Here is a 12213-nt window from a genome sequence, read left to right as displayed (position 1 = left end):
AGCTGAAAACACTGCGTGTGAACATACCCTTAGAATGATGAAAGTGAAGTGAATGACTTTTCAGTTGACCGGTTCACACGCCGTGTATTTGACACGTTTTTTTTTTTGCACATTTTACGTGCCAAAAACCACATAAAAAAAATAAATGCATGATTACACTTGATTTTGCGTGTTTGGGGGATTTGTGTGCGTGTGTTGGGGAGGGTGCTTGCCGCTGATTCTTCAAAACAGCTGATAAGCGGCTATGAAGTATCAGCGGTGCCCGTGCACACTCAGCTCTGCCACACACACACACACACGGGAAAAGTCTTACAGGGGTTGTCCAGGAAAACATGGCGCCGCACCTGTCCTCAGGTCGTGTGTGGTATTACAGCTCTGTCCTATTCACTTCAATGGAGGTGAACTGCAATACCAGACACAACCTGAGGACAGGTGCGGCGCTGTGTCTCCAATCCGGACATCCCCTTCTGTCCTGAGATGACCCAACGGGGGAGGCGGGTGTCAGAGCCACCCACCGCCATCGCTGCAGACAGAACCATACAACTACGGCATGAGGGCAGGTCTTGTCCTGAGTGCACAGTCTCTTGTTATGGACAGATTTATAGTCACATGAACCCCATCTGATGAACCGGTAACCTAGGTCCAATCACATGACAGAGGGGGATCACCAAAAACCCTGTGCACCCTCAGCCCGTCCATCCAGCCCTTTCCTGGTTATATCTGCTTCTGGGAAAGCTGGGTGACCACCATTACACCCTCCTACTGGAGTGTGTTTTGGGATGTGACTAATGAACCTCTCACACTCCAGTAGGAGGGGTAATGGTGGTCACCCAGCTTTCCCAGACCCCTGAACGTTAAATCTCTCTAGTTGTGCTGAGACTGTTTGAGAATGTGACTAATGAACCTCTCAGTCTCAGCAGAACTAGAAATATTTACCGTTCAGGGCTTTCCCAGTATAGTTGCATCATGTGTCCTTCATAAGGGGGGGGGCCCGTCGGGGGTCACGAGAGCGGCGGTCTGTGAGATAGAGAGTGGGACAGACAGAGACACACAACTTAACTGCAGTGCAGCTGGTCTTCATGATAGCGCCTGCTATCTCCCTGCAAACAGCTGCTCTGCTGTGTGACTCTGACCTGCGTCTCCGCAGTACAGAGACAGAGAGCAGAAGCAATAGACGGGAGCCGTTCATTGACTCCTATGCACTGTAGCTGCCGTATTCCATCTCTGTATGTGTCGTAAATCGACACATACAGAGATGAAAAAAAAAATGGCAGCCCCCATAGAGAAGTAAAAGAAAGAAAAAATAAAAAGCACAACACAAAAACAAATAAATAAAATGTATTTTAATGACATACTAAATGCAATATTATATAAAAAAACATTTTTTCGTGACACCTTACCTTTAAGCTTCAGCAAGCAGGAGCTCTCGTTCACATGTCCGTTCTCATGCAGATCCAAGCCACACCCCAGCAATACGGTATTTCTATACATATAACACGCAGGTATTATCACTTATTTGACAAAAACAAAACAAAATAATTTGGACAAAAGGAGCACACTGGGTTAAGTGATTAGTACCAATATTTGTAAATATTTAACATATGACATAAGCATTTACATAAAACAGCTACAAGGTACAGAGATCCATGAGATTTGAAGTTTAAGACAAAAAGAATGCACATTCCTATACGTAGATGTATAACGCTGTTAGATATATATATCTGGACAAAACTGTTTTATGTAAATGATTATGTCATATGTTTTATAACTCCTTTTTCTAAAAATTAAATATTTACAAATATTGGTACTAATCACTTGACCCAGAGTGTGCTGGTTTTGTACAAATTCTTTTTTTGTTTTGTTTTTGTTATATATTCCATTTTGGACGGCACCGTGCATTTATTTTGTTTGCATTTTCTGGGTTTAGTAGGATAACTTTTTTCTTTGGATTATTATCACTTATTTATATAAATTTTCTTTTTCACTATATATTTTTATTAATAGCTTCCTTTACTGTATGCTGGCCCTGGGTCGTCTGTCTCCGCGGTGGACTTGTAGACGGTTGCTTCCTGGCCCTCCGGTGATGCACACGACAGGTGGCCACTATATTAGTATCAGATTACACTTTTTTCCACTGACGTTTTATTATCTTTATGATTCTTCCCTTATATAAATATCCTATAGTATAAAATATATGTGCGTCCGCTTTTATAGCGGGTGCAATAAATTGATTCACATTTTGATGATTCACAGCAATACACTGTTTATTCACCCATTCCGGTTTTCTTTTTCAGTTTGGTAGCATACACTTATATGTCAATTCTAGTACTTGGCTATCCACAACTTTGTGAATTTCTTTTAATTAATTCTTTATTCCACGAATACCAATGACTTTGGTTATTGTCTATCACACATTTGTGGCATACATGAACCCTTCCTATTGATTATTGTCTGTTTTGTGGGTTGGTGCATCTGGGTCCCCGAGGGGGATATACACAGATCTTGTTGCGCATGGGCGGTGTTCTCCCTCCCGTGGTCCCAGCTGTATACACCCTTATACACACACACACGTAAATATGGGTTTGTGTTGATTTGTTGATTTTAAATTGCGCATTATGACATACATAAACCCTCTTAGCCTAATTCACGAGTTGTTGCCTCTGGGTCTTTGTGGGGGACATGCACCTGTCGTGTGACGCATGGACGGTGCTCTCCCTCTCATGGTCCCATTTGCATATACCTTTATGTACATATATACCCATTAATGATCAATATTGTTATGTATGTACGATATATAATATATTTCGGTATTAAAAGTCATTTTTGAAATTGGGCTAATAAAATATTCTAATTTTCAGATACACTAAATTTTGGGTTTTCATTAACTGTTAGCCATAATCATCAACATTAAAAGAAAAAAATGCTGGAAATAGATCACATAGAAGGGGGTTCCATTGCTCAGGACCATTCTCTATATGCCAGAACATATAGCAACTTCACACGAGCATGTTACGTCCGTAATGGACGGAACGTATTTCGGCCGCAAGTCCCAGACCGAACAAACTGCAGGGAGCCGGGCTCCTAGCATCATAGTTATGTACGACGCTAGGAGGAGTCCCTGCCTCGCTGCGGGACAACTGTCCCGTACTGTAATCATGTTTTCAGTACGGGACAGTAGTTCCACGGAGAGGCAGGGACTCCTAGCGTCGTACATAACTATGAAGCTATGAGTCCGGCTCCCTGCAGTGTGTTCGGTCTGGGACTCGCGGCCGAAATACGTTCCGTCCATTACTGACGTAACATGCTCGTGTGAACCCAGCCTTAGGCATAATTTACACGAGCGTAATATACGCACGTGCGACGTGCGTGCTTTTCACGCGTGTCATACGCACCTATATTAGGCTATGGGGCAGTGCAGACAGTGCGTGAGTTTTGAGAAGCGCGAGTGCGTTGCGTAAAACTCACGACATGTCCTTTCTTTGTGCGCTGTTCGCGCATCACGCACCCATTGAAGTCAATGGGTGCGTGAAAACCACACATGTCGCACCGGAGCGCTTCCGTGCGAACTGCGTGGTTCGCGCAACAGCTGTCAAACTCTGAATGTAATCAGAAAAGCACCACGTGCTTTTCTGTTTACAAACATTCAAACGGAGTGTCATAATGATGGCAGCTGCGCGAAAATCTCGCAGCCGCGCATCATACACTGATGACACACGCAGCTGTTAAGTGCCTTTTGCGCACGCAAAATGACGCGTTTTTTTGCGTGCGCAAAACGCACGCGCTCGTGTAAATCAGGCCTTAGAGTAGATGGATCTGTGGCTATTCTCCAACTTCTTTTTTTAAACAGGTCTTCATTGACAGCTAGACTCCATATTTGACTAACATTGCCTATGTAGTTAGCAGAAAATAAAATAAAGCATCTTAACAGGTTCCCGACCGCTGGCCGTAAATATACGGCCAGCGGTCAGGGTCTCTAAAGTCCGGCGTATAGTATATATACGGCCGCACTTCAGAGACTGTGCACGCGCGATCGCGTGCACACAGCTCTATGCCCTGGCTGTTGCTAACAGCCATGGGCACTGGGCAGAATGTCAGGGGTCAATCTTTTGGCCCCTGAACATGTGATCGCTGTGACAACCAATCACAGCGATCACATGCATTTCGCGTGCACACAGCTCTGGGCACTGGGCAGAGTATCAGGGACCAATCTGATGGTCCCTGAACATGTGGTCGCTGTGAAAACCTATCACAGCGACCACATTTGTTTTATTTTGACTTTTCTGGCAGTAAATCTCCTGCCTCTTTTCTTCTCCTCAAACATTGTTTCAGTTTGAGGAGAAGAAGAGACTCGGGAGAATTGCTGCCAGAAGAATACAGTGAAAAAAAATACAGTTACACTAAAACATTCTCTGTATAGATAGATTTCTATCTATCTATACAAACTATCTATCCATCTATCTTTTTTTCTATCTATCTACCTTTCTTTCTTTTATTCTATTAGAATAGGCAGGTAGGGAGTATATAATTATATATATATCCACATATATATAATATATATAGCAATAGCGGTTTATTTTTTTGTTAGCGGTAGTGTAGATATATATAGCAGTTAGTTTGTGTGTTTTATAAAAAAAAAAAATTAAAAAAAAAATTTGTTTCGTTAGTGTTAGTTACGTTATGGCGAGGAAGTTGTTTAGCGCCGAGGAGGCATACGCCATGCTGTGGTCTGAGTCGGAGACCGCATCAGAGATGGCGTCCGAGATGGAACCTGTTTTAGGTAGTGACAATGACCGCGTCACTTCAGGTTCATCTTCAGGGGACGTTGTCCCTGATGCAGTCGAAACTGCAGAACATGAAAGCACAGGGCCAAGTAGCGCTGTAGCACGGGACAGCCTGGTCCCTCCAGTCCAGGCTCTTGTATGGGCACCTGCCCCATCTTTTGGGCCTAGAATCCACGGATTTACGGCCACTCCTGGCATAACCGTGGACAATACAAATTTTGTCCAAATGGATTACTTCCATTTATTTATAACGGACGACATCCTAAATCAGATTGTCCACGAAACAAATTTATATGCCACGCAATATATAAGGCAGAAACCTTCATCCACCCATGCCAGAGATTGGACGCCCACCAATTTGCAGGAGTTAAAAAAAATTTTGGGGCTCACCCTAAATATGGGTATTGTCAAAAAGCCCTCCATTAGGTCTTACCGGTCAACAAGACCCGCCCAAGCCACCCCAGTATATTCTGCAGTAATGCCCAGGTCTCGTTATGAGACAATAATGAGGTTCCTCCACTTCAATGACAACGCACAGGCCCCCCCAAGTACCGATGCAAACCGGGATCGGTTGTTCAAAATAAGACCGCTAATAAATTCCCTGAATAATTTATTTCTGCAACTCTACACCCCTGAGCAGAATGTAAGTGTGGACGAATCCCTCCTCAACTTTCATGGCAGACTTAGCTTTCGCCAATATCTACCTTCCAAAAGGGCAAGATATGGCGTTAAGCTCTACAAATTGTGTGAAAGCGGGTCAGGATATACCACCGCCTTCAGGATTTATGAAGGGCGGGACCGCACAATAAATGTTCCTGGATGCCCCCCTGATCTTTCCACCAGCAGTAAGATTGTGTGGGAGATCATGCAGCCTCTGCTTCACAAGGGGTACCACCTGTACTGTGATAATTTTTATTCCAGTGTGCCCCTGTTTAGGCATTTGCATGCTGCAAGGACTGGGGCATGTGGTACCATGCGCAAAAACCGAATTGGTTTTCCACAGCAATTAGTGGGGAAGCGCATGGTAAAGGGGGACTCCTGTGCTTATGCATCTGAAGAATTGCTGGCGGTCAAGTTCAGGGATCGCAAAGATGTGTATGTGCTAAGCACGATTCATACCGCAGGAACAGTGGCAGTGAGGGAAAGAGGGGCAACATCGGACAAGCACAAACCAGTGAGCGTGTCCGAATATAACAAGTACATGGGGTGGGTGGATTTAAGCGACCAGGTTTTACAGCCCTATTTAGTAAAACGCAAAACTAAAACCTGGTACAAAAAAGGTGGCCATTTATTTGTTACAGGTGGCCATCCACAACTCAGAGGCAGAGACACATACCTGGATTTCCAGGAAAAAATTATTGAAGGCCTCATTTTTGATGTTCAGGACACCCGAGAATGCCTCCAGTCTGAGGATGTCACGCGACTGACTGAAAGACACTTCATCAGTCGGATTCCCCCAACAGCAACCAGAAGCAACCCCCAGAAAAAGTGCCGCGTCTGCAGAAAAGACGGGCACCGCAAAGATTCCCGATATTTCTGTCCCTCATGTCCCTCGCAACCAGGCCTGTGCATTGAGCCATGTTTTAAAAAATACCACACTGTTCTGAATTATTAGATTTTAGTTAATTTGTTGAAAATATATTTGCCCTACATTACGTTTTTATTTTTCCCCTGATTTTACTCCAAGGGTGAGGGAGGGAATGGGTGGGGGGTGGATGTCATGTTTGCATATTCTCTAAAGTTCATCTGCTGAATAGCTCCATTTGCATAAACCTGCAATTTCTTATTTTAGAAAACCCCAAAAAATAAATTCCCATTATACCCCTAGATGAATATTTTGGGATTTCTGCTTCAAGACCAGATATTTTGGACGTGTTATAGAAACTCTGTTGAGTTTTGTAAAACCAGCTTTGAAAAAAAGCGATTTGTGAAATAAGCTTCTTCTATCGTCCGCCCTCCTACATCTCTATGTGATAATAAGGCCCACATATTTGGTATCCCCGTGCACGGGAGAAGTGGCAGAATGTGAACGGAGATTAATTTTGACCGTGGTCTATGCTGTGTGTGAAAAATGCTGGTATAAACTGACGCATTTGCTAAAAAATTGCTAATTTTATTTTGATCCATCTTATTCAAGAAACTTTCAGAAGAAAACTGGACTGTCTAAAAATATGATAAACCCCTTGAAGGAAACCTTGTGGGGTCTACTTGTGTGAATGAAGTCATTTATGGGGTGATTCTAATGTTTCAGCAGCATTACGCCCCCCAGAAAACAGTATGCGGCTCTAAAATCAAATGCAAAATTCCTGGACCGAAAAGGCCAAAAAGCCTCCTTTTATGCCAAGCCCTGGCATATGCCCGCACAGCGAATAAGGCACACATATTTGGTATCCCCATGCACGGGAGAAGTGGAAGAACGTGAAAGGAGATGAATTTTGGCCGTGGTCTATACCGTGTGTGAAAAATACTAGCCTAAACTGACGCATTTGCTAAAAAAGTGCTGATTTTATTTTGTTCCATCTTATTCAAGAAACTTTCAGAAGAAAACTGGACTGTCTAAAAATATGATAAACCCCTTGAAGAAAACCTTGTGGGGTCTACTTGTGTGAATGAAGTCATTTATGGGGTGTTTCTAATGTTTCAGCAGCATTAGGCCCCCCAGAAAACAGTATGCGGCTATAAAATCAAATGCAAAATTCCTGGACCGAAAAGGCCAAAAAGCCTCCTTTTATGCCAAGCCCTGGCACATGCCCGCACAGCGAATAAGGCACACATATTTGGTATCCCCATGCACGGGAGAAGTGGAAGAACGTGAAAGGAGATGAATTTTGGCCGTGGTCTATACTGTGTGTGAAAAATACTAGCCTAAACTGACGCATTTGCTAAAAAAGTGCTGATTTTATTTTGTTCCATCTTATTCAAGAAACTTTCAGAAGAAAACTGGACTTGCTAAAAATATGATAAACCCCTTGAAGGAAACCTTGTGGGGTCTACTTGTGTGAATGAAGTCATTTATGGGGTGATTCTAATGTTTCAGCAGCATTAGGCCCCCCAGAAAACAGTATGCGGCTATAAAATCAAATGCAAAATTCCTGGACCGAAAAGGCCAAAAAGCCTCCTTTTATGCCAAGCCCTGGCACATGCCCGCACAGTGAATAAGGCTCACATATTTGGTATCCCCATGCACGGGAGAAGTGGAAGAATGTGAAAGGAGATTAATTTTGGCCGTGGTTCATACCGTGTGTGAAAAATGCTAGCACAAACCGACGCAATTGTTAAATTCTTGCATTTTTTTCCAATTTTGCCCACTTTAGAGAAAAAAAAAAAAAGATATATACTGACAAATGCCACTAAAACAAAGCCCTATCTGTCCTTTAAAAAGAGTGTAAAATTCAAAGATGAACTTTATTCACCTGCTGAGTTATAGTCATCTAAAGAAGCGCATAGCAAAATTGTCAAATTTGCTCTGGTCATTTAGCTGTAAAACAGCCTAGTCCTTAACCGGTTAAAGAGGCTTGGTCACCAGATTTTGCAACCCCTATCTGCTATTGCAGCAGATCGGCGCTGCAATGTAGATAAGAGTAACGTTTTTATTTTTTAAAAACGAGCATTTTTGGCCAAGTTATGACCATTTTCGTATTTATGCAAATGAGGCTTGCAAAAGTACAACTGGGCGTGTTTAAAGTAAAAGTCCAAGTGGGCGTGTATTATGTGCGTACATCGGGGCGTGTTTACTACTTTTACTAGCTGGGCGTTCTGACGAGAAGTATCATCCACTTCTCTTCAGAACGCCCAGCTTCTGGCAGTGCAGGCACAGCCGTGTTCTCGAGAGATCATGCTGTGACGTCACTCACTTCCTGCCCCAGGTCCTGCATCGTGTCGGCCACATCGGCACCAGAGGCTACAGTTGATTCTGCAGCAGCATCAGCAGGTAAGTAGCTACATCGACTTACCTGCAAACGCTGATGCTGCTGCAGAATCAACTGTAGCCTCTGGTGCCGATGTGTCCTCGCTCGTCCGACACGATGCAGGACCTGTGAGTGACGTCACAGCGTGATCTCTTGAGAACACGGCTGTGTCTGCACTGCCAGAAGCTGGGCGTTCTGAAGAGAAGTGGATGATACTTCTCGTCAGAACGCCCAGCTAGTAAAAGTAGTAAAAACGCCCGATGTACGCACATAATACACGCCCACTTGGACTTTTGCAAGCCTCATTTGCATAAATACAAAAATGGTCATAACTTGGCCAAAAATGCTCGTTTTTACAAAAAAAAAAAAAACGTTACTGTAATCTACATTGCAGCGCCTATCTGCTGCAATAGCAGATAGGGGTTGCAAAATCTGGTGACAGAGCCGCTTTAAATTCTTTGCCCCTTTTTTGGCCCCATTTTCGTTTGGCCAACCAGTATGTTTTTTGTCAAATGGCAATCCGCTTTAACCCGTTCACGGCTACCCCCTCCCAGCTGTGATCACAGGAACCTCCGACCCCAGCTGTTTAACCCTTTGATCACCGCAGTCTGTGACCACAGAATTATCAAATAGGACTTCCCTCTTCAATTGCGTCACTGGAAAGCGTCACGAGTGGTTATTAGACCTGGGGACCTACAAAGAACCTCAGGGCTGTCTTCTCTGTAAGCCTTCTGTCAGCAAAGCACACGATACATATTACGTGTGTATTTGCAGCCTGTATTTTCATGCGGCAAATCCCAGCATAATACAGTACTAGCAAAATAAACAACTTCTCAATTAGCCTCATCTACACTTTGCAGAATTATTCTGAACGGAAATTGACCTATGGTGCGGATTTTTAAATCTGCAGCATGTTGATTTATCTTGCGTTTCCACGCCAGAATTGTATCTGACAAGTTTAAGAAAAACGCACCAAAATCCGCACCTAAAACGCTTCAAACAACGCACCATCAAATGCGGATTTTACATCTAGTTTTGATGCAGATATTCTGCACTAAATTACGCAGCGTGTGCCTATGGTGCCCTAACATCAGCCAGTGTCACAGTGTATAATGTATTAGCATGCAGGAGTATGCTAATATAGAAGTATAAAATAAAGTTACTAAAAAGATCCCTTCATGGAATTTAAAGGAAAACAAAAAAAGTCATTATTTTGTATAAAATATATTTTATTGTCCAAACATTACATAAATATCAAAGATGTACACATCTTAGGGCCTGTTCACATCACCGATGCCCTTCCGTTGAGGTCAACTGCGCTATCAAAACGACGGAGCCCTGTCACAACGGTGACAGACGGAAACCATTAGATATGTTTCCGTCAGCCTTTCCGCTGCGGGGTTAACCAGACGGAAACCTCAGACTGAACCCCTTAACAGAAGGGCAACTGTGATGTGAACAGGCCCTAAGATGTGTACGTCTTCGGAAACCTCTGACGGAACCCCTCAGCGGAAAGGGACTGTGATGTGAACATAGCCTTAGGTATCTAATCGACTATAATTACCTTTAGAATTAATGTAACAGTGAATTTGTGAAACGTGAATGGTATAAAGATTATTAATTCTAAAAGAAAAAAAGTTCACCTAAAACAAGGCCTCATATAAACACGTCAATGAAACTAAGAAAAAAAGTTATGGCTGAGGCAAAAATTAAAAAAAATGTAGCTGGTCATTAAGGGGTTAAGATAGGGCATGGAAAATCTTACCTACATTTCAGCTTTTGAACAAAACAAAACTACACAGCCATTAGCAGACTGAATACTTCTAGAAACAGGAGGAAACATAACGACTTCCACATATTTACAAGGACTGAGGAGTGACTGAAACAAGTAGCCACGCCCACCTGAAGAATTTCTCCATCGCATTGGTTAATAAACAATTTTTACAGGACAGGCTGCACACTGATTGGTCAGCCATTTAACTAACTTACTGTCTATTGGTTAAACAAGTCATTCAATACAGCAGTTATAGGCTTAGCCCCCAATGTTAAGCAACTTCTTATTGGATGAATGAAAAGAGCAAGCGATCGTAAAACAATCACCTTTCCCTTTAAAGTAATACAATGAATCGCTAAACACTCACCGATCCGCTGCCCAACCGGTGTCGCAAAAGGGTTGCCTAAAAGAAAATCCATTGTTCCAAAGCGGCGGCGGTGCTTGCGGCTCCTCTTCACTAACCAGCGTTTGTGGTACGAGACGCGATCACATGACACCCAGTCGACCTCCGTCCGCCACGCCCATTCCCGATTGCGTTGTCTGTGAAGACGGCCTGACCCCGCCCTCACAGGAAACACGTGTTGATCATAATGTTCAAGTCAGCTGAGCGCTGGGCTTGTGTGTGCAGCTTGGTTAACCCTCAACTATGCAGGTTATGCGGCGTTGAGGAGGTTATTACCTGACGTGGAACCTCTGCAGCCAGTTGCACAACGCTTGCATATAAGGGTATGTTCACACGGCCTATTTACGGACGTAATTCGGGCGTTTTTGCCCCGAATTACGTCTGAAAATAGCGCCTCAATAGCGCTGACAAACATCTGCCCATTGAAAGCAATGGGCAGACGTTTGTCTGTTCACACGAGGCGTATATTTACGCGCCGCTGTCAAATGACGGCGCGTAAATAGACGCCCGCGTAGAAGAAGTGACCTGTCACTTCTTTGGCCGTAATTGGAGCCGCTATTCATTGACTCCAATGAATAGCAGCGCTAATTACGGCCGTAATTGACGCGGCGTTCAAGCGCCTGCACATGCCGGTACGGCTGAAATTACGGGGATGTTTTCAGGCTGAAACATCCCCGTAATTTCAGCCGTTACGGACCCCCGCCGTGTGAACATACCCTTAGGGTATGTGCACACACACTAATTACGTCCGTAATTGACGGACGTATTTCGGCCGCAAGTACCGGACCGAGCTCAGTGCAGGGAGCCGGGCTCCTAGCATCATACTTATGTACGATGCTAGGAGTCCCTGCCTCGCTGCAGGACAACTGTCCCGTACTGATTACAGTACGGGACAGTTGTCCTGCAGCGAGGCAGGGACTCCTAGCATCGTACATAAGTATGATGCTAGGAGCCCGGCTCCCTGCACTGTGTTCGGTCCGGATTTAGCGTCCGAAATACGTCCCGTCCATTACGGACGTAACATGGTCGTGTGAATCCAGCTTTAAAGGAACAGTGTCATCACAATTTTTTTTTTAATATGTTAAAGATGTTAGTGCTTTATTAAAAACGTTTATATTTATTTGTGTGTTTGTGTTTTACTTTTCCTTATTTTTACACTTTTTCTTCCCTATGGGGGCTGCCATTTTTTTTTCCATTTCTGTATGTGTCGATTAACGACACATACAGACATGGAATACGGCAGCCACAGTCCCATAGGGACTGCGAACGGGGCCCGTTCCATCCACTAACATGTACGCCGTCTGTGTGGGAACTGCGCATGCGCCACTCCCACACAGTCCAATTTGA

General features: G+C 43.8%; 1 protein-coding gene across 3 annotated transcripts in view; it reads right to left on the bottom strand.

Moving 5' to 3' along the window:
• The window catches only part of TOM1 (target of myb1 membrane trafficking protein), a 210576-nt gene extending 199570 nt beyond the window's left edge, over window positions 1–11006 (bottom strand). Inside the window, exon 1 of one of the 3 annotated variants that reach the window (XM_075833699.1) lies at window positions 10831–11006. In XM_075833699.1, coding sequence (XP_075689814.1) covers window positions 10831–10882 — 52 coding nt within the window. In that variant the 5' untranslated portion in view covers window positions 10883–11006. Of the gene's footprint in view, window positions 1–10454; window positions 10547–10830 lie in introns of those variants that run through there. The other 2 variants (XM_075833698.1, XM_075833700.1) reach the window with 2 other exon arrangements.
• Between the last annotated feature and the right edge of the window lie 1207 nt (window positions 11007–12213).

The sequence above is a fragment of the Rhinoderma darwinii genome, chromosome 7, assembly GCF_050947455.1.
Source record: "Rhinoderma darwinii isolate aRhiDar2 chromosome 7, aRhiDar2.hap1, whole genome shotgun sequence".
Lineage (NCBI taxonomy): Eukaryota > Metazoa > Chordata > Amphibia > Anura > Rhinodermatidae > Rhinoderma > Rhinoderma darwinii.
The sequence above is the reverse complement of the archived record's forward strand: the minus strand, read 5'-3'. Positions and strand labels throughout refer to the sequence as shown.